The sequence below is a fragment of the Macaca fascicularis genome, chromosome 11, assembly GCF_037993035.2.
Source record: "Macaca fascicularis isolate 582-1 chromosome 11, T2T-MFA8v1.1".
NCBI lineage: Eukaryota > Metazoa > Chordata > Mammalia > Primates > Cercopithecidae > Macaca > Macaca fascicularis.
This window is the reverse complement of record NC_088385.1, coordinates 131,946,963-131,969,832: the sequence shown is the minus strand read 5'-3', so window position 1 is coordinate 131,969,832 and position 22,870 is coordinate 131,946,963. Positions and strand designations below refer to the sequence as shown.

At 49.5% G+C, this 22,870-nt stretch overlaps 1 protein-coding gene across 19 annotated transcripts in view; it reads left to right on the top strand.

The window, feature by feature from the left end:
* The window catches only part of SCARB1 (scavenger receptor class B member 1), an 89,077-nt gene that overhangs the window by 55,731 nt on the left and 10,476 nt on the right, over nucleotides 1-22,870 (top strand). For 15 of the 19 annotated variants that reach the window (XM_074008381.1, XM_005572599.5, XM_074008377.1 and 12 more), the window contains 5 exons: nucleotides 1,022-1,137; nucleotides 3,382-3,548; nucleotides 11,385-11,503; nucleotides 16,345-16,418; nucleotides 22,290-22,341. In XM_074008381.1, coding sequence (XP_073864482.1) covers nucleotides 1,022-1,137; nucleotides 3,382-3,548; nucleotides 11,385-11,503; nucleotides 16,345-16,418; nucleotides 22,290-22,341 — 528 coding nt within the window. The remainder of the gene's footprint in view (nucleotides 1-1,021; nucleotides 1,138-3,381; nucleotides 3,549-11,384; nucleotides 11,504-16,344; nucleotides 16,419-22,289; nucleotides 22,342-22,870) is intronic. The other 4 variants (XR_012420824.1, XR_012420825.1, XR_012420822.1 and 1 more) reach the window with 1 other exon arrangement.

The following is a 22,870-nucleotide window of genomic DNA, read 5'->3' as shown; positions in this document are numbered from 1 at the left end:
AGTGAAACTAAGTCTCCAAAAAAAAAAAAAAAAAAAAAAAGAAAGGAGATTCACATTTCAAAATAATACGAGAGAGAGAGACAAGTGCCCTCAGTATCACCTCCCATCCCTACCCCTCGCCCCAGAGGAAACCCACAGTTACCAGTTTGGGATATATTCTTCCCGTCTGTTTTTACCCATGTGCACGTCTGTATGTACACAGAGAAATATGGAATTGTTTCTTCTTTAAACATCAAGAAATCATACTACGTGCATTGTTTTGCAACTTGCTTTTTTCACCTTCGTGACCTTTTCTCAATATGTGTGAAAATGATTGTGCGATTTCCCACTACCTGCTCCCCGTGGTAGTTACTGCAAAGACCCTGAGGGCTGGGGACAAATCGTACCCCAACCAGTGCCCAGAATCACCATCTGCAACCAGCAGTAGCCATTCATGATAGATGGAGTTCACCTTCATTGTGGCTTGTATATTCCAATATACTGTACATGTGCACGTGATTTGAAACCTCCTCATCCTGCGGAAGATTGGAAAGTGAGCAGTTGGACTTGTCGAGTCTGGGTCTCGCTCCCCAGAGGCAGTTAACCTGATGGGTTCTGTTTCGGGGTTGCCCGGTAGTGGCCACCGTTACGATTTTAAGTAGTTTGCCTGTGTGCCGATTGTTTTTTTTAGGAGGGGCCTGTTGACTTCCACTCTGAGGGCTGAGCACAGCCACGCCCCACCTCTCACCCCACCTGCTCACCGCACTTCTTTCCAGATTGAGGCTGGAGATGTGGGTGATAGGCCTATGTTGCAGATGAAAGAATTGAGTCCCCAGCAAAGTGACACATTCAGAGGTGTGGGAGTGGGAAGCTGCGGGAGGCATTCTGTCTGTCTACACAGCCTGCCAGCTTCCCACCGTGCCAGTATTGCGAATTGAGTGGCCGTGTGTGCACCAGGGTGGGTTAGGTGTGCGGCACCTGAGAGGCCTTATTAAGGGGCCTTGGCCCCACTGAGGGGTCTGGTCTGGATGCTTCCCCCCAGGTTGACTTCTGGCATTCCGATCAGTGCAACATGATCAATGGAACTGCTGGTCAAATGTGGCCGCCCTTCATGACTCCTGAGTCCTCGCTGGAGTTCTACAGCCCTGAGGCCTGCCGGTAATCACTGGGACGCGGGGCCTCCTGGGTTTCCTGGGCAGCTCATGGGCAAATTCTGTGGTGCTGGCTGTGCACTTGGAAAGCATTTGACTCATCGTGGATTTGACTCAGTAGCCCTTGGTACCAGCTTGAATTCTCTTTGGCCACACCGCCAAGAGCCAAACTCCAGCTGCCAGTGCCTCTGCACGGCCCAAAGGGAGGCTGCTGCTGGTGGTTTGGAGCCAGGTGGTGCTGGGCTGGGAGGAGGGGGCAGGACATGTCAAGGTCACAGGGGGCCATGAAATGGAGGCGAGAGGTGGGCTCCCCCTGGCGCCTGGCTGGTGGCCCCCGTGACCATCTGGGTGCTGAGACATAGCTGGCTCTGCTTGGCCCCTTCAGGCTCAGCTCTGTGTCCCGTGGTCCCTGTTGTGAGGTAAGAGTAGACAGTGGGTGGCTCCTACAGCCCTTTTCTGGAGGCCTTGCTATGGTCTTGTTCCATTCTGGTCACTCTGGAAAAGTCCTGTACTTGGGAATTCACTCATGTGGATCTTGACTTATCTGCCCTCCCAGCAAACCCTGCGTGCCAGGTGCCTGGCAGTGAGAGGGTGGGCCAAGTCTCTGTTCCCCAGGAGGTTGTGTCCCATCAGGGCAACTCAGGCAAATGCACAAACACTAGAGTGTCAGAGAGCGACAGTGCTTTTGCTCTGTGTGGCCACTTTTTACTGTTTTAAGTTATTACTTATTTATTTATTTAATTTTTTAGAGATGGGGGGTCTCGCTGTGTTGCCCAGGCTAGTCTTGAACTCCTGGCCTCAAGGGATCCTCCTGCTTCAGCCTCCCAAAGTGCTGGGATTGCAGGTGTGAGCCACCGGACCCAACTGACTTTTTAAAAGCTGAATTTTAAACTTAAAGAAAAGTTGCATGAGAAATACAAGTGGCCCCCATGTCCTCTTCACCCAGGTTCACTAGCTGTGTCAAGCCCCCCATCCCCTCCTCTCGCTGAGTGTCGTTTTCCTGAACCATCTGAGAGTAGGTTGGAGGCTGTGTGCCCCCTTACATCCAAATACTTAGTGGGTGTTTTCCAGAAATGAGGACATTTTCTTACATAACCACAATGCTGTTATTGAAATGAGGAAATTTGACATTGACATAATACTATTATCTAAGCTGGCACTTTCCTATAAATCAAAATATGCAAGGCACACATGCAATTTAAAATTTTTTAGTGGCTGCATTAATACAAGTAACAAGAAATTGGTGAAATTATTTTTAATAATGTATTTTATTTGACCTCATACATCAAAAATAGGATAATTTCAAGTGTTATTGATGAGTTTTTTTTTTTTTTTTTTTTTTTTTGCTAGCAAGTGTTAGAAATCTGGAATTTGTTCTACACTTGCATCCCAATTTGGACTCGCCCCATGTCAAGGGTGGGATGGACAGCCACGTGTGCTGAGTGGCTGCCGTGGACAGAGTGGGTAGCACAGTGCATGTTCAAGTTCAGAAGTGCTTTTGAGAAAGTGCAAGAGCATAAACGGGTGGAGGATGGATGGAGTGGGTGTGGGGGACGGTGCTGCCACCCGAGGAAGTGACAGCTGAACTGAGATCTGACTGAAGGGCTGAAGTCTGGTGGATGAAGATGCGAGAGGAGACTGGTCTTAGGCAGAGGGAGCAGCGATGCAAAGGGCCTGGGGCAGGAGTGAGTGTGCTTAGGAACTGCAGGGAGGCCCTGGGCACAGGAAGGTGAGGCAGGGCTGAGTAGAGCAGCTGCGGGGGCTAGATAAGGACAATGAATCCTAACGGTAGGTTAGACTAGAAAGAGCCACAGATTTTCAGCAGGGGCATGATATATTCTGTTCTTTTTTTTGATTTCATAACTTTCAAAAACAATTTTTGTTTTTTAGAGACTGGGTCTCACCATGTTCCCCAGGCTGGTCTCGAACTCCTGGGCTCAGGTGATCCTCCCACCTTGGCCTCCCAAAGTGCTGGGATTACAGGTGTGAGCCATAATGCCTGGCCTCTGTTCTTTTGTAAAACTCCATCTGGCTGTGGCTAATACATTGATGTGGGTAGGGAGGCAGAGTCGGAGCAGAGAGGCCCGTTAGGAGGTCGCTGCAGCTACCTGGGTGAGAGATGGGGGCGGTTTGGACCTGGGAGGTGGTAGCGCCCGTGGGGAGAAGTGACTGGATCTTGGCAGCCTTCGGCAGGGCCTGGCTCTGGCTGCCGGGTTTGAGTGTCCCCTCTCACCCTGTGTGTCCCCTGCAGGTCCATGAAGCTAATGTACAAGGAGCCAGGGGTGTTTGAAGGCATCCCCACCTATCGCTTCGTGGCTCCCAAAACCCTGTTTGCCAATGGGTCCATCTACCCACCCAACGAAGGCTTCTGCCCGTGCCTGGAGTCTGGAATTCAGAACGTCAGCACCTGCAGGTTCAGTACGTGCTGTCCCCTGTGCTGGGATGGCGGGAGGGCGCGAGGGTGGGGCCAGCTGAGGGTTTATCTGCCCCGTGCTGTCTGCTGAATCTCTGGCCTCTGTACTCTTGATAATCCCATTAGGCTGAAGATAACGAGGCCGCAGGAAGATGATTTGAAAAGGAAGAAATGCCAGGTCTATTAGTTGCTACCACAATAAATTGCCATGAACTTCATGGCTTAGAACAACACGCACTGGTTATCTTGCAGTTCTGTAGTTCAGAAGTCCGCGTGGGTCTCACTGCACTCAGATCAAGGAGGCTGTGTTCCTTCTGGAGGCTCTCGGAGAATCTGCATCAGCCTTTTCTGGCTTCTAGAGGCCTCTCTGTGTGTCTTGGCTCCTGGGCCCTTCTTCCACCTTTGGGGCCAGCAACACAGCATCCTTCTGATCCACTGTGTCCTCAAATCTCTTCCTCTGCTCCCTCTTCTGCCCCTCTTCCAGTTCTAAGAACCCTTAAGACCACATCGTGCTCTCCTGGATACCCCAGGACAATCTCCCCATCTTGTTTATTTATTTTTTTTTTTGAGACAGACTCTCACTCTGTCACCCAGGTTGGATGCAGTGGTGCCATTTCAGCTCACTGCAACCTCCTCCTCCCAGGCTAAAGTGATCCTCCCACCTCAGCCTCCCGAGTATCTGGGACCACAGGTGTGCGCCACCATACCTGGCTAATTTTTTGTGTTTTTGGTAGAGACGGGGATTCACCATGTTGTCCAGGCTGGTCTTGAACTCCTGACCTCAAGTGATCCGCCTGCCTCGGCCTCCCAAGGTGCTGGGATTGCAGGTGTGAGCCACTGCGCCTGGCCTATTTTTATTTTTTGAGACAAGGTATCACTCTGTAGCCTAGAGCTGGAGTACAGTGGTGCGATTATAGCTCACTGCAGCCTCGGCCTCATGGGCTCAAGCGATCCTCCTGCCTCAGCCTCCCGAGTAACTGGGATCGCAGGTGTGGGCCACGATACCTAGCTCATTTTATTTTTGTAAACTCTTTGTAGCGATGTTGTCTCACCATGCTGCCCAGGCTGGTTTCAAACACCTGGCCTCAAGTGATCCACCTGCCTCTGCCTGTTAAAGCAGTGGGATTACAGGTATGAGCCACTGTGTCTGGCCCAATTTCTGAACCTTCAAGGCAGCTGCTGAGCAGGCCCAGTGCCCCTTTGCCCTGTGACCTGGCATAGCCATGGGTTCTGGGGCTTAGGGCATGGACGTGTCTAGGGGGCTGTTCCTCTGCCCTCCCACACCGTGATTTGGAACTTGAGAGTGAGGCTTGGTGGGAAGGACCCTTCACCCATTCTGAGATGAAAAGAGGCTGGCGAGGGTCTGTGTGTTACATAACATCCTCTTGTTCCGCGGTGTGGGCGGCTAGGCAGATGTGATGATTGCTGCTAGAGTTGTGTCCCCTAACATTGTTGGTGTGTCTCAATTATGTGCCAGTCCCTGAGGCACCCCCGCCTCAAGTTGCTCAATTTGGACCCTCGGGTGTCAGTTTGATTCCCTGTTCTCACCCGGCTCTTCCAGTGTGTCAACAAGCCCAGATGGCTTTACCTCCAGGTTGAGTCCTCACTCCTTCCTCTCTCTTGCCACCCACTCCAACCCCCCGCCTCATTGTCCAGCCCACGGACACGTCCTTCCTGGTGATCCAGTCCTTTCAGTAGCCCATCCCTCAACGCAGCATTGCCGCTGTACCATCCATCCCCTAGACCATCCAGTGCGGTCACTGCTGGCCTCTTGCGGCTGTTTAAATTGAAATTGATTTAAACAAAATCAAATTAAAAGGCAGTTCCTTGGTTGCAGTGGCCGGAAGTTAAATGCTCATATGCTATGTGTGTCTAGCAGCTAGTGTCTTGGATAGCACACATAGAGAACATTTCCATCATCATAGGAAGTTCTGTAGCACTCCCGACAGCAGCCAAGGGATCTTTTAACAATGCCGGCTGGGTATGGTGGCTCACATCCGTAATCACAACCCTGTGAGAGGCCAAGGTGGGAGGATCACTTCAGGCCAAGAGTTCAAGACAGCCTGGGCAATACAGCAAGACCTCTTTCTAGAAAAAAAAAAAAAAATTAAGCATAGTGGTGCACGCCTGTAGTCCTAGCTACGTGGAAGGCTGGGGTGGAAGGATGGCCTAAGCCCAGAGGTCGAGGCTGCAGTGAGTTGTGATCACCCCACTGCACTCCAGCCTGGGCAACAGAGCAAGACCCATCTCAAAAAATACGGAGATTGCCACTGTACTCTCAAAATGTCTGGCAGCTCTGTCTGTATTCAGAGTGAAGTCCAAACTCCTACCATGGCCCTGGGCCCTGCAGGATCCAGCCCCTACCGGCCTCTCTGACTTCATTTCTCCCAACACGTCCCCTGTTCATTATTCTCCAGCCCTGATGGCTTCACCCTTTTTCTAAAATATACCAAGGTCAGTGCTGCCTCAGGGCCTTTGCGTGGGCTGCTTCCCCTGCTTGGAGAGCTCTTTATCTGGACTTCTGAGTGGATCCTCCCTCACCTTCTTTTGGTCTGCATGCAAATGCCACCTCCTCCAGGAGGCCTCCTCTGATTTCCTGTTCTAAAGTTGCCCCCTCTCCTGCCCGCTGCTCCCTATGGCTTCCTCTTGTCTTCTTGGTGCTCATTGCTCCCTGAAATCATGGACTGTGGATTTTATCTTCTTACTCATTGCCCTTTCCATTCATTGTCATCCCTGTAGTCAGGGCCCCAAGCTCCTCTTCTTGGTTTTATTCTTAGCTTCTAGAACTGTGCCCCGCATGTAATGGATACTCATACAGTATTTGAATATAGGGATGGTGAATGTGTTCTGTACTTAGGAAATCGAGGCCTGAGGCTGGATGCGACCAAGGTCACAGGGTTGGTAGGACCGGAAGCGGCCCTCTATTTGACTGTGTCTTGCCTTCTGGGAGCCTTTTTGGTTGAAGCCCCGTCCTCCAGCTGGAGACAGCGACTCGAAAGGACTGGTCTGCAGCGGGGGTCAGGAGGAGGGACTGTAAACAGATTGCATGCTTTCCCCCATTTCAGGCAGAATGGAGCAACCTGTGAGCAAACGGTTTGGAGCTGGGGCCTGGGTCGCCCGCTGCTGTCCCTGGTCCTGTCTGGCCCGCCTGGGCAATGGCCTCTGCTTGCTTCATTCTTTGCTGGTATCAGCGGGGATTTCTGCTAGTAAGGTTGAGGATGTTACACACCCAATAGGTGTGCTACAGCAACTGTCGCAGTGGCAGATGCTGGACTCCACTTGATTTAGGCCAAAAGGGCACTTCTTGGTTTGCGTAATGAAAAATTCCAGGGCAGATCCCTGTATTAGGCACAAATCCAGAACTTAGATGTTGCCTGGAAGCTGCCTCTGCCAAGTCCCAGCTCAGTTTTCTGCCGGACTGGCTTTGCTGCCAAGCAGGCTCTCCCTCCTGGCTGCCTGCGGAGGCTCCAGGCTCACCTCTGCCCAGCTCCGAGTCCTGCAGAAAGGGGCCACCTATGTTTCCTTCACTCCAGCAGAAGTTCCAGGGTTTGCTCTAATTGGTCTGCCTGGCACCCATGCCCAGCTGTAAACCAATCACGGTAGCTGAGGTGGACTATGCTGATTGGCCAGGCATGTGTCACATGATCAGCTGGCTCCTGGGTGAGCTGGCCCCACTGGAAGCACAAGGCTGAAAGTAGGGAAGGTGTAAGTAGGGGTGTAGGTACCAGGAGAAGGGAGAGAAATCACATGCCTATCCCCTCCAAGGGCTTGGGATGAGGTGTGCCCTGTCTTACCATATCTGCCAAAAGCATTTCAAAAGCACAAGGGAATTTTAAAATACTTATTTAAATAAAGTTTTTTCTTTTCTTTATTTATATTTTTGAGATAGGGTTTCACTCTGTTGCCCAGGCTGAAGTGCAGTAGTGCAATCACAGCTCACAGCAGCCTTGACCTCCTGGGCACAAATGATTCTCTGACCTCAGCCTCCCATGTAGCTGGGAGCACAGGTACACACCACCACACCTGGCTAATTTATTTTATCTTATTTTAAAATTTTTTTGTAGAGATGGTGTTGTGCCGTCTTGCCTGGGCTTAGTTTTTGCTTCTAAATAAAATATACATAGATACAAATAAGTTCCCAGATGACTCATGCAGTTTTGGGGGTTTTTTGCTTTGTTTTTTTTTGAGACAGGGTATCACTGTCACCCAGGCTGGAGTGCAGTGGTGCCATCACAGCTCACAGCAGCCTGACTTCCATCACTCAAATGATCCTCTTACCTCAGCCTCCTGAGTAGCTGGGACTACAGGTGGTTGCTACCATGCCCAGCTGATTTTTAAATTTTCCTTAGAGATGGGGTCTCACCATATTGCCCAGGCTAGTCTTGAAGTCCTGGGCTGAGGCGATCCTCCCGCCCAAAGTGCTGGGATTACAGGCATGAACTGCTGCGCCTGGCTGACGTGTGCGGTTTGAAACTTCACAAAGTGAATGCACCATTTCTTGGCCAGCACCCTAACCGAGAAACAGACATGACAGGCCCTGGATGCCCCTCGCGGTCCTCCCACCGCCCTGGCGTCCAGCCCCAGAGCTCACCTGGTTTGCATCTTCACGTGAATAGCCCATAAACCTGGATTCTTTTCCCTCCTTTTCTGGCCTGTGCACCCCTTAGCACCCTGGTGCGATTTGTCTGTGACGTTGTGAGTGGTTGTAGCTCCTCGTCTTCATTGCTGCGTGGTGTTCCATCGTGGGCATTCGTGGGTGCACACGTGTCATTTGGTCACCTATGTCTGTGTTTCTGTGGCATGTTATCTAAAGAGTAAAGGTACCCATGGCTTTGCCTTTCTGGGCCTTGAAATCTGTTGAACTCAGACAACTCCCTCATCTCAAACCTCCCTGTTGCGTGAGGGCGTCCGACTTGCCTCATAGAGCCAATTAATTATCATCCGTGGCAATCCTGGGCAATTATGTCTGGCTAGGTATGCCATAAAGCTATAAATTAATTACCACTTATTGCTGGGAAGATCTCTCTCGGTGTGTTTGGTAATAAAATTGGAAGAAACACGTGCGTGGGTCCATGCAGGCTCAGCCTCTGAAGTAAGGGCGGGGGCTGACAAGTTGCCTCATCCCACCTCAGTCTCCACCTGGGGCTGCGGGTAGGCCAGGGCTTGCTTGAGATTCCTCCAGAGTCCGGCTCCGTGGCTGCCTCCTCCACGGAGGAGGCATGAGAAGCAGCGTTTTCCAAATTGTGGAAGACACTGTCCCTGCGGGTGCTCGGGATGGCTTCAGAAGGTCCAGGGAGGTGAGAGAGAGCTTCTGGGTCCATCCTCTTTTCCTCCTTGCCATCACGTGCAGGAGAAGGTCTCTGTTGATGCTGAGGACTTGAAGAGCCTTCTACACTCATCAACCTTTTTTATTTTTTCTTTTAACAGAAAAAGAGCAGGGCTCCCAGTTAAAGCCTCGTGCAGTAACAGGTTCTAGTTAGAACTTACAACATCAATAGTTTTCACAGTGTTTATTCAAATATGTCCTTTTTTTTTTTTTTGAGACACAGTCTTGCTCTGTCGCTGAGGCTGGATTGCATTGGTGCAGTCTTGGCTTACTGCATCCTCTGGAAACTATCGTCCATGCTGGAGTGCAGTGATGCGATCTCAGCTCACTGCAGCCTCCACAACCCCTGCCTCCCGGGTTCAAGCAATTCTCCTGCCTCAGCCTCCCGAGTAGCTGGTATTATAGGCCCATACCATGCTCGGCTAATTTTTGTATTTTTAGTAGAGACGGGGTTCTCACCATGTTGCCCAGGCTGGTCTTGAACTTCTGACCTCAAATGATCTGCCTGCCTTGGCCTCCCAAAGTGCTGGGATTATAGGTGTGAGCCACAGTGCCTGGCCCAAATATGTACTTTCTAATTGCGGCAAGTGTTTGCACAGCTGTAAAGCTTCCCTTTAAAATACAGAGATTTAAGGAAGGCATTGGCAGTTGTTTCAGAGCAGCACATTATATAACAGTGCAGGGGGCATTCAGATGTGATGAAATTGAAAAGGTACTGGGATGAATGATGCTTGAGAAACCTGAAGGGCAGGGATGCACAAGGACTGAGAAAGAGGAAGCCCGACATCGATAATCCCAGCTTTTATTTCAAACCAGTGCCTGGCTTTGCTAAGAAAAGCAGAGATAGTAGAGATGGGGTTTCACCATGTTGGCCAGGCTGGTCTCAAACTCCTGACCTCATGATCGGCCCGCCTCAGCCTCCCAAAGTGTTGGGATTACAGACATGAGCCACTGCGCCTGGTCTTTTTTTTGGAATGAAGTTTCGCTCTTGTTGCCCAGGCTGGTGCGCAAGGCGCGATCTCGGCTCACTGCAGCCTCTGCCTCCTGCGTTCAAGCGATTCTCCTGCCTCAGCCTCCCAAGTAGCTGAGATTTCAGGCACCCACCACCACGCCTGGTTAATTTTTGTATATTTAGTAGAGATGGGGTTTCACCATGTTGACCAGGCTGGTCTTGAACTTCTGACCTCAGGTGATCCACCCACCTCAGCCTCCCAAAGTGCCGGGATTACAGGCGTGAGCCACCATGCCTGGCCTCTGATTCGGGTTTTTTGTTTTGTTTTGTTTTCCTTTCCTATTGAGGCAAAATTCTTGTAACATAAAATTAACCATTTTAAAGTGAATGATTCAGTGGCATTTAGCAGGGTCACAAGGTTGTGCAGCCATCACCTGTATCTCGTTCCAGAACATTTCTATCACCCCAAAAGGAGACCCAGACTCATCAGAAGTTACTCCCCGCCCCCTCCCCAGCCCCTGGTCACCACCTGTCGGCTCTGTCAGTAGATTAGCACCATCTGGATCCTCGTGAGCTTTAAAAAAAAATTTTTTTTTTCTTTTGAGACAGGATCTTGCTCTGCTGCCCAGGCTGGAGTGCAGTGGCATGGTCATGGCTCACTGCAGCCTCAGCCTCTGAGGCTGAAGCGATTCTCCTGCCTCAGCCTCCTGAGTAGCTGGGACTACATGCATGTGCCACCATGCCCAGCTAATTTTTGTGTTTTTTTTTTTTGTAGAGATGGGGTCTTGCCATATTGCCCAGGCTGGTCTCCAATTCCTGGGTGCAAGTGATCTGCCTGCTGAGGCCTCCCAAAGCGTTGGAATTACAGGCATAAGCCATGGCGCCTGGCCCTTGTGAGCTTTTGAGAGAGGCCCGCTCGCTGTTCCTTGTTAACTTGTCCTTCAGGCCTGTTGTCCATTGTCCGGAGGGTGAGCTAGTGTTTGCCTGGTTTGGTTGGTCAGTGGTGAGGTTGAGCTCATGTCTGTAGCAGGTGTGTCTACAGGACACACTCCTGTGGACGCAGGGAGACCTGACCACCTGAGCTCTGATTGTTGCTGCGTGGCCTGCAAGGGCCAGTGTGGGTTCCTTGACTTGTGCTCGAGGCTCCCCTCCCTACACCCAAGTTCAAATCTGGCATTGCCTTGTCCATCCCTGCCTCCCTAGCACCCTCGTGCACCATGCATTTCCCCCTCCCCGCACTTGCTTCCGCCTTCCCTTCCATCTGCAATGTGCTTCCTGGGCCTCCTTCACTTGGCTCCTGTTAAGAGCCTCTTCCTTCTTTTGGTCTCTCCTGTCAGAATCAGCGGCTCCTGCCTCACCCCTTCTCTGGCACAGAGCTTGTCCCTCATGGTAGGGCCTGGGGCTTTTTACAGAATGGAGGAAGGGATCCTCTCTGTCTGGTTATCTTGTCATTGCCACGGGGGTGCTCTGCAGACCGCAGCTCTGTGCAGACCTACGGCCTGGCAGGACCTGCCAATGCACTGTCCTTGTCTGATGTCCCCTCCCCACCCCTCTGTCTTCTAGGTGCCCCCTTGTTTCTCTCCCATCCTCACTTCCTCAACGCGGACCCGGTCCTGGCAGAAGCGGTGACTGGCCTGCACCCTAACCAGGAGGCACACTCCTTGTTCCTGGACATCCACCCGGTGAGCCCCTGCCATCCTCTGTGGGGGGTGGGCGATTCCTGGTCGGAGCACACCTGGCTGCCTCCTCTCTTCCCAAGCACAGAGCTGCTGTGGGCTGGGGTGGTGGAAGCCTGGCTTCTAGAATCTCGAGCCACCGAAGTTCCTTCCTTCACCCCGACCCCATAGTTCACGGGTTTTATGATCCCTGTACCGGGTTCTATAAATGGGCCCTAAGACAGTAAATTAATTAGAACTTATCAGCTGGGGTGTCTCCTACATGTGAGCTGGAGGCAGCCCTCTGGATGTGTCAAGATACCATAAAGATCAGGTACCAAGAAAAGCCTGGAATATCTTGCAGATAAATCACACAGAGAATTTGTCCCGTGTGAAGTTCTGTCTACAAGCAGAGAGCTGGACATGTGGCCCTCCCAAGGACATGCCTTCAGCCTGTAGCCTCTTCTCTTGGCGCCTCTGTTCTCTGTAAAATATGCCCAGTTGGGCTTGGTGGCTGCTACCATTGATTCAGAAATCTGTGGTTTTCTGTTTCCTGAGTGGGCACTTGTGGTCTCTCCCATGGGCCTTTAACAAAATTATTATTATTATTTTTGAGACAGGGTCTCACTCTGTTGCCCAGGCTGGAGTATAGTGGCATGATCATGGCTCACTGCAGCCTCGACCTCCCTGGGTTCAGGTGATCCTCCCACCTCAGCCTCCCTAGTAGCCCAGACTACAGACATGTGCCACCATGCCTGGCTAATTTTTGTATTTTTTGTGGAGATGCAGTTTCGCCATGTTGCCCAGTCTGGTCTTGAACTCTTGGGCTCAAGCAATCCTCCTGTCTCGGCCACCCAAAGTACTGGGATTACAGGCATGAGCCACCATGCCCAGCCAAAATTAGTTTTCTAACTTGAAAAAGAAAAGCTGTCTATTTTTGAGGTGTACAACATGATGTTATGATATATGCATATACCTTGTGGAATGCCTAAATCAAGCCAATTAACATATGTATTACCTCACATACTGATTATGTATTAGTGGTGAGAACATTTAAAATCTACAGTCAGCAACTTTCAAGTATACAATACATTGCTATTCACTATAGTCACTGTGTTGTATTGTATAATACAATACACTGACTGTTGCTGTATTGTCCAGCAGATCTCCTAAAGTTATTCCTCCTGTCTAACTGAAGTTTTGTATCCTTTGACTGACTTCCCCCTCCCTGCCTTCCCAGCCCCTGCTAGCCAGTATTCTACCCTCTGCTTCCATGAATTCAACTTTTTTTTTTTTTTGAGATGGAGTTTCACTTTGGTTACCCAGGCTGGAGTGCAGTGGCACAATCTCGGCTCGCTGCAACCTCCGCCTTCTGGGTTCAAGCAATTCTCTTGCCTCAGCCTCTTGAGTAGCTGGGATTACAGGCACACACCACCACACCTGGCTAATTTTTGTATTTTTAGTAGAGACAGGGTTTTGCCACATTGGCCAGGCTGGTCTTGAACTCATGACCTCAGGTGATCCACCCGCCTCGGACTCCCAGATTGCTGGGAATATAGGCGTGAGCCACTGCGCTTGGCCTGAATTCAACTTTTTAAGATTCCACATACAAGTGAGGTCATGCAGTATTTGCCTTTCTGTGCCTGGCCTATTTTACTTAGCACAGTGTCCCCCAAGTTCATCATGTTGTCACAAATGACAGGATTTCCCTGTTTTTATGTATTTATTTATTTTTTTGAGTCAGAGTCTTGCTCTGTCACCCAGGCTGGAGTGCAGTAGCATGATCTCGGCTCTCTGCAACCTCCGCCTCCTGGGTTCAAGTGAGTCTCCTGCCTCAGCCTGCAGAGTAGCTGGGATTAAAGGCACACACCACCATGCCTAGCTAATTTTTGTATTTTTAGTAAAGATGGGATTTCACCATCTTGGCCAAGCTGGTCTCGAACTCCTGGCCTCAAGTGATCCGCCTACCTCGGCCTCCCACAGTGCTGGGATTACAGGTGTGAGCCACCGCACCCAGCCAGATTTCCCTCTTTTTAAACGCTGAACAGTATCCCACTGTGTGTGCACCATGTTTGCGGTGTCCATTCATTTACTGAGACACTTCGCTTGATTCTGTATCTTGGCTGCAGTGTACATGGGAGTGCCCCTGTCTCTTTGACACACTGATTTCATTTCCTCTGGGCAGATGCCCGGCAGTGGATCACTGATCCGATGGTAGTTCTGGTTTTCGTTGTCTGAGGAAGCTCCATGCGTTTGCCACAGTGCTGCGCATCTCAGGCCCTTCCCGAAGCTCTGCGGCAGACGCTGTTCTGCACCATTTTCCTTTGTCCTCCCAGGCCTCCTTAGCCACTGACTAGACCCTCTCGGCCCCGGCCGCAGGCCTGGTCTCTGCCTTCCGTCTTTTAGTTAATTTCTCCTCCGGCCTCTCTTGCTCTGCTGGCTTCCGGAGAATTCCGCCATGCACACCGTCTCCTGTGTGCTCTCACTGATCACTGTCCTTTCAGGGCAGGGATTTTCTTTTCTCCCCCTCACATCAAGAAAGAGGGGGTTAAGTTTGGGAGCCCAGAGAGGCACAGAGCTGTTTTGCCGCAGCCACTTTAGCTGCTGCGTCCAATTCTACCTCCAGATCAGCCTGAGGCCGAAGGGAGAGGAAGTGGCCTTTATTTCTTTGTTTTTTGAGCTGGGCACGTTGGGGAGGGGATCATGAGATCAGCTTGCTGCCTGTTGGCCATTAGCCTTGAAAACCAAATGCGTGTTGGAAGCTGCTTCCGTGTGGCCACTTTTCTGCTCCTGAAACTGGGGGAGGGCATGGGGACAGGGGACGCAACAGGACGCCGCTATGGTGGTATGACAGCTGAGACTTATTATAACGACAGAATTCAAAGCAAAATTAGCAAAGGGAAAAAGCACCTTGGGTGAAGTCGGGGGAGGTCAGGCTGGGGCTTCCAAAGTCCTCTTCCAAGGGAGTCCTACAGGATGCACTTAATGTCTTCAGCAATGAGTTATGACAACATGTAGGAGATGTTGTCTAGCAGGGAAGCTCGTTAGAAATTCAGTGCCCACAGTGTTTTGCTAGGGGCCAGTCACATGGGCACCTCTGCCTGGCAGGTACCAAAATTCTAGACTCTGGGAAGGAAAGCAGGTGCTGAGCAAGAACCATACTGTTTGTACAGATAATTTCGGCCCAGTGAACTACTCTCATCAGTTAGGGGATGGTTGGGAACCCCCCTGAAATCTGGGCTCCCAGATGCCAGCAGAATTCCTAAGGAGAGCAGCTTCAGGCCTGCGATGTGAACTCTGTTCTACTCATGGGTGAACTCACGCCCATCCCACCAGGCTCTCAAGGGCAAGTGCTCCCCAGTTGTGAGCATAAGTGAGGTCTTTGATGAGCTCTTTTTTACCACAGGGGCCTGGAAGGGCCTCAGCATCCTGGGCCATAATGAAGAAAACATCCTTTCCTTACAGTGTATGTGATAATAACCCAGGCATTTATGGCCCCGAGTGTGGCTATCTTGCATACCTTACTTTTGCCCTTGCAAATATTCTGTCAGGTGGGGAGAGTTCCCTCTGTTTTACAGATGAGGAAGCAACTCTCAGTAAAGAAGAACCAAATACAGTTCTCTGACCTCAAATCTAGTTTTATTTCCACTATCATTTCCTGACTTCATTCTGGAACCACCTTCCTGTTGTTTTTGATGACATATGTGTGTCACTTCTGTTATTTACTTAAAAAAAAGTCTCATAAAAAAAGAACTGAGTGTAGTGGCTCATGGCTGTAATTCCAGTGCTGTGGGAGGCTGAGGCAGGAAGATCACTTAAGGCTAGTTTGAGACCAGCCTGGGCAACCTAGTAAAACTCTGTCTCTACAATAATAATAATGATAAATAGGCTGGGCGCAGTGGCTCACGCCTATAATCCCGCCTTGGGCGGCCAAGGTGGGCAGATCACTTGCAGCCAGGAGTTTGAGACCAGCCTGGTCAACATGGTGAAACCTGTCTTTACTAAAAATACAAAAATTAGCCGAATGTGATGGCGCACACCTGTAGTCCCAGCTACTGGGGAGACTGAGGCAGGGCAATGGCTTGAACTCAGGAGGCAGAGGTTGCCTGCACTCCAGCCTAGATGACTGAGACTCTGTCTCAAAAACAAACAAAAATAAAAATAAATTTCTGCACAAGGGAAGGTTTTTATTACTACCTCAAATAGGAAATTACAAAATTCTCCAAAGAAAGAAGACAACCATAAAAATGAACAAGGAAAAAAATATTAGGCTCTAGGTAAAATATTGTTGTCTGCCAGCAGGGGTGAACCTGGGGCCAACTCTCTGCACCAGTGTTAAAAGTGGAGATTTTGTGTAGGTGTATTAGAGGGGCATTAAAGACCATGCAAACACCTGGCTGAGACTACTCTTGAAAATGATCCTGAGGAGTTGGGAGTGAATTGAGAAGGGATTCTTGTCCGTTTTATTGAATGTGGAGGTTGAGAGGGAGCATCGACAAATTGCCATTCTGCACTTGGGGAAACACCATCTTAGGAGGACAGGTGAAAGTGATCAGGTTTTTTCCACCCTGGGACATGCTTGCTTTATAGAAGGCACCTCTTGAGGCTGTAACATAACCGTGTGGGAAGCACTTGTTTCCCTATAAGGGGTTAGAACCAGGAGAGGAGATCCCAATGCACCTGCCCAGCATTTCTAGAACCATGGACCCTCCCCAAGCCTGTGGCTTGTTTCAGGTCAGATACAAGCAAGCTCCACTGGGCAGTTAGCTGGGACGCCCACCTTCTTGACTGAGACCAGGGAGAGGAGGGCTTGGTGGTGTCCCTGGAGCTGGGGGTGGCCAGTCTCCTCACTGTGTTTGTTGCCGCAGGTCACAGGAATCCCCATGAACTGCTCTGTGAAACTGCAGCTGAGCCTCTACATGAAATCTATCGCAGGCATTGGGTGAGTGCGGACTGGGAGCTGGGGCTGCATTGCTCATTGAGAGATGAGGGGCTCAGTGCTCCAGTGGTCCCAGACTCCAGTGACATACCCCAGGAACCAGGCATGGGGAGGGGAGAGGGTCCTATTGAGGATGAATCCACTCCCTGCTGATCTTCTCCCTGAGGGGTCTTGGTTTTGAGCCAAGTCCTGACCTGCATCCTGATATTCCTTCCCCAGAAGGCCACTTTTCTTTCCCTTTTTTGTTTTTGTTTTTTTTCTTTTTAGATGGAGTCTCGCTCTTGTTGCCCAGGCTGGAGTGCAAGGGTGGGATATTGGCTCACCACAACCTCCGCCTCCCAGGTTCAAGCGATTCTCCTAACTCAGCCTCCTGAGTAGCTGGGATTACAGGCATGCACCACCACGCCTGGCTAATTTTGTATTTTTAGTAGAGACGAGGTTTCACCATGTTGATCAGGCTGGTCTCAAACTCCTGGCCTCAAGTGATCCGCCCACCTGGGCCTCCCAAAGTGCTGGGATTACAGGCATGAGCCACCGCGCCCAGCCTCCACTTTTCTTTCTTAACATTCACCCCCTCCCTGCCAATTAGCCAGAGCTTCAATACAAGCTGTTTCCTACATGACAGAGTGACAAAAATTAAAGCCTGGCAAAACCAAATGTTTGAAAATGGAAACTTACCAAACAGCATTCTTTAGTTTCACTATTCATTTTATAAGAATTTTTCGACCACTGATTTCCTCTTTTTGATTTTTAAAATAAAACAGTTTTATGGAAATACAATTCATATACCATAAAACTCACCCCTTTAAAATGCACAATTCAAAATAAAAAAATAAAAAACAACAATCCCCCCCTCAAATAAAATGCAGAATTCAGTGACTTGTAGTGTATTCACAGAATTGTGCATCTATCACCACAATCAATTTTGGAACATTTTCATCACCCCCCAAAGAAACCCCACACTCCTTAACACTTACTTCCCTGTCCGCTCAGCCCCAGGCAACCGCTCTTCCTCTTCCTGTCTCTGTGGACTCGCCTATTCTGGGCATTTCATATAAATGGAATCACATACTATGTGGTCTTTGGTCTTTTGCGACTGGCTTCTTTCATTTAGCATCATGTTTTCAAGGTTCATCCATGTCGTAGCATGGATCAGTATATTTTATGGCTGGATAATATCCCATTGTCTGGATAGACCACATTTATTTATCGGTTGATGGATGTCTGAGTTGTTTCCACGCCTTGGCCATTATGCGTAATGTAGCTGTAAATGTTCCTGTGTCAGTCCCAGTGTGGACATCTGTTCTCATTTTCCTTAGGTAGTACCGAGGGGTGGAATCGCTGGGTCCTATGTTAGCTCTTTGTTTAACTGTTTGAGGAACTGTCAGACTTTTGCACAGCCTCTACCCTGTCCCCATTCTTAGCAGCAGCGCAGCAGGGTTCCAGTTCCTCCCCACGCGCACCAGCACTTGCTGTAGCATTACACGTTGCTAGGACTTGGTGAGGGATTACACTGATTTGTTGCTATGTCAGTGTCTGTACTTCTTAGCATATCTGAAATAGTTTCGTTAAAAAAAATTCTCTTAGAAAAATCCCTGGGTTGCAGGAATGTAAGCATCTATTCAGCTTTGTCAAATGCCTCTCGGCTGGAAAGAATAACACTTTGTCAGAGCACGGCAGCAAGTAATAACTGTCAGCTCGCTTCCTTCACTGCCCCCCTTGCATTTTATTTTTATATTTTGAGGCCACTTAGGGAATTTGTTCTTGATGGATTTGTGGGTGGGGAGACAGCACCAGGCATGGAAGAGGCGATTGCAGCCTAAGTCTTCCCTCTGGTTCCACCGCGTGGCACCTGGGCTGCTAACTGGGATGCAACTGGGGCCAAGTGGGTGACCCAGATAGAAGAGGAGACCTGGGGCCGAGGATACAGCCCCTTCCCAGCACCAGCTGACTGTGGCCCCATGGAAATGTGGGCTCATTGTGGCCACATCCTCTGCATTTTTCAAAAGGATCTCCAAATCTGAATTTTAACAGGAGCTCTGTCAATTTTTACTTCTTGGGAGGTAATTCACATTCTTTTTTTTTTTTTTTTAAGACAAAGTCTTGCTGTGTTGCCCAGACTAGAGTGCAACCTCTGCCTCCCAGGTTCCAGCGATTCTCCTGCCTCAGCCTCTCAAGTAGCTGGGATTACAGGCACTCACCACTACACCCAGCTAATTTTTGTATTTTTAGTGGAGACAGGATTTCACCATGTTGGCCAGGCTGTTCTTGAACTTGTGACCTCAGATGATTCGCCTCCCAGAGTGCTGGGATTACAAGCATGAGCCACCGCACCGGGCCTAATTCACATTCTTGACAAACAGTTCACGCGGGCAGCTGGATTGTGCCTGCCAGTGACCTGTGGACCGGTTGCTGTGGGCCACTCACCCAACCTCTCTGGGGACTCACCCAACCTCTCTGGGCCGCACAGCTGCTGACCTCCCTGCAGACTGGGAACAAGGCACTCCAGGAAAGTGGTCTCAACAGCAGATATTGAGGGCCACGAGGGATGGCGTGGGAAAAGTCTAGAGACACAGCTGCCGGAAGCAGAGCTGTCTCGTGACCTGTCGGGGGAGCTTCTGTGCTCCTTGCTCACTAGGTAAAGGCAGTGGGGTTGCATGTTACTTGCATACAGTTCCCACTGGTTCTTACAAAGTCTTTCGGAGAAAAGCAGCCAAAGTGAATGGTACCATCTGTTGTCTTTCCATTGTGTTTCGTCCTCTGTAGGGTGATAGTGTGAGCCCATTTCACTGTGCAATACCCTATTTAAGTGGCCCGAGAGACCTCCAATAATTGTGATTGGGGGATTTGAGCCTTTTTTTTTTTTTTTTTTTTTTTTTTTGAGATGGAGTCTCACTCTGTCGCCAGGCTGGAGTGCAGTGGTGCGATCTCCCCTCCGACTGCAACCTCCGCCTCCCTGGTTCAAGCGAGTCTCCTGCCTCAGCCTCCTGAGTAGCTGGGATTACAGGCATGTGCCACCATGCCTGGATAATTTTTATACTTTTAGTAGAGATGAGAGGTTTCACCATGTTGGCCAGGATGGCTTTGACTTCCTGACCTTGTGATCCGCCTGCCTCGGCCTCCCAAAGTGCTGGGATTACAGGTGCGAGCCACCACGCCCCAGACCCTCTTTTTAAAAATTAATTTTTCTGGCCGGGCGCAGGGGCTCACGCCTGTAATCCCAGCACTTTGGGAGGCTGAGGCGGGTGGATCACAAGGTCAGGAGATCGAGACCATCTTGGCTAACACGGTGAAACCCCGTCTCTACTAAAAATACAAAAAAATTAGCCGGGCGTGGTGGCGGGCGCCTGTAGTCGCAGCTACTCAGGAGGCGGAGGCAGGAGAATGGCATGAACCCGGGAGGTGGAGCTTGCAGTGAGCCGAGATCGCGCCACTGTACTCCAGCCTGGGTGACAGAGCCAGACTCCTTCTCAAAAAAAAAAAAAAATTTTTTTTTTCTTTTTTTAGGTGTTTTACAATTTGTTTTTGTTTTTTCTTTTTTCTTTCTCTTGCCTGATTGCTCTGGCGAGGACTTCCCACTTTTCTCTTTAAGGACTTTTGTGATTCCCTGGGACCTAACTAGATATCAGGACAGTCTCCCCATCTCAGAACCTTGATGTTCCCATATCTGCATGGACCCGCCTAGATATTCCAGGACACTCTCCCCATCTCAGAGCCTTGATGTAGTCACATCTGCATGGGTCCCCCTTTGTCGTGGCAGGTCACCATATCCCAGGTGTCACATTGGTCTTCTGGTCTCCTTAGGCAGCTCTTGGCTGTGACAGTCTCTCATTTCTCCTTCGTTTTGATGACAGTGACACTTTTGAGAAGCACTGGTCAGGTATTTTGTAGGATGCCCCTCTCCTGGGATTGGTCTGGTGCTTTTCTCATGATTAGACTGGGGTGATGGGTTTTGGGAGGAGGAAGACCACAGAGAGAAAGTTCCAGTTTCAGAGCATCTAGGGTACATTCCGTCAACATACTGTATCACTGTTGATGTTGACCTTGATAGCCTGGACGAGGTCATGCCTGTCACGTTTCTCCAGCATCGAGTTAACTTTTATTCTCCCTTCGGATTTTATTATCTTTTTAACTTGGCGTGTAAGTTTTAATGTCACAGGTAATATGAACATATCTTCTTGAGGGGAAGAATAAAGAGAGTTTCCTGTGACTCCCCGCCATCCCCAGCCGTACCCACCATCATTAATTTGCTGTGCTTCCTTCCAGGCCTTTTCCTACTTCTTTACATTCATATATATGTCACCATAGAGAAGATACAGGTTGTCATTTGTCTGTTTGTCTGTCTTTGCTAGTCCAAGCAACACTGAACATCTTTGTGCGTCTGTGTGCATGTGTGAGCATCTCTAGGGCAGTTTCTGAAGAGCGTAATTGCTGGGTCGTGAGGTATATTGGTGGAATTAGGTTTGGCAGTATAGATCAGAAAACTCAACAGTTGTTGCCCAAATGGGACAAAGGTATATTGTTATTTAAAAAATTTCTTTTAGAGGATGTCTGGAGGCAGACAGTCAGAGTATGGCAAGAGACATTCATGGTTCAAGTTCCACTCATCTTTCTGTTCCATTTTCCCAACACATGGCTTCCACAAGGTCACCTCTGGTCCCACTGGCTGCAGAGTTCCAGCCCTTGCATCTGCGTTCCAGGCATCTGAAAGGGAGGAGGGAAAAAAGGTTCACGTCCCAGCTGTGAAAGCTTCTTTTTAAGCAGCCTTCCCGGCCATCCCACATAACGCTTCTGCAAACATCTCATTAACCAGAACTTGGTTACAGAGCCTCACTTGCCACAAGAGAGGCTGAGGTGGAGGGTTTCACTGGGTGCATTGCCATCCTGAGTAAAATTTGGGTTCTGTTTCTAAAAGGGACCAATGGATTTTGGCTGGGTCACTGATGGGCTTTGCCCTGCAGGAGATGTGAGTTTTTAATATAAAAAGATTATTGTCAAATTATCAAGCTCTTTGCCAGGGGAGATTCCTTCTAGCAGCACATCAAAACACTGGTTCCCTAAGCCTGCACCAGTCAAGTACCGTGGCCCCCTCATCCCCGGGGGTATATTCCAAGACCCCCAGTGGATGCCTGAAGCTGGGGATAGTACTGAACCCTGTATAGCATATACTCTGCTTCTTCCTATACACACACATCTATGATAAAGTTAATTTATAAATTAGGTATAGCCGCACTTAACAATAACTAAGAATAGAGTAATTATAACAAATACTATAATAAAAGTTATGTGAATGTGGTCTCTCTCTCAAAATATCTTATTGTACTGTACTGAGGGTAAGAAATGGCAGAAATCAAAACCATGGATAAGGAGGGATGACTGAGACTGCAGAATCAAGTCCCTCCTGGCCCCAGAACTTATGATCACAGGTTCAAAGCTGTGTGATGACAAACAGCCCTTTGGGAAAACATCTCATCTTGTCAACTAAAGAAAACAAAACAAAAAACAACCAAAAAAATGCCTTTTAAAGAATTAAAGATGGGCAGCACACCAACATAGCACATGTATACATATGTAACAAACCTGCACATTGTGCACATGTACCCTAGAACATAAAGTATAATAAAATAAAAAATAAAAAGAATTAAAGTCTTATTTACAAGTAGTATTGAGGGCTGTAGACTGAGACCTTCAGCCTGGGGACAGTTTTGTCACATGGCTCCTAAAGTGTTTCAGCTCATTGTTTATATTTGGTGGTGAGGGTTTAGTGTGTGCAAAATTATACTAAACCCGTTTAGATGTTGTATTCAAGCAGAATTATATCAAGGTTTGGGTGTAAGACTTTGTTTCACACAGCTATGCCTTGCTTATTTCCAGACAAACTGGGAAGATTGAGCCGGTGGTCCTGCCGCTGCTTTGGTTTGCAGAGGTAAGGGTGCGTTGGGCACAGTGTCAGGGGCTTTTGTTAAGAGCCAATGTGGGGCCGGGCGCGGTGGCTCAAGCCTGTAATCCCAGCACTTTGGGAGGCCGAGGCGGGCAGATCACAAGGTCAGGAGATCGAGACCACAGTGAAACCCCGTCTCTACTAAAAATACAAAAAATTAGCCGGGCGCGGTGGCGGGCGCCTGTAGTCCTAGCTACTCAGGAGGCTGAGGCAGGAGAATGGCGTGAACCCAGGAGGCGGAGCTTGCAGTGAGCCGAGATCGCGCCACTGCACTCCAGCCTGGGCAACAGCGTGAGACTCCGGCTCAAAAAAAAAAAAAAAAAAAAAAAGAGCCAATGTGGGCATTTGAGGCAGGGGGTGGGGAGCGGCTTGTAGAAAGGGAGAGGGCTGGGCCAGGGTAACTGGACTGTGACATGGACCAGTGTATCAGAAATTTCACACTGTCCAAGCACCCTATGTCAGTTATCCCACCAAGTTGAAAGGGATCCCTTGAGATGGGGAAGACAGAAGCTGC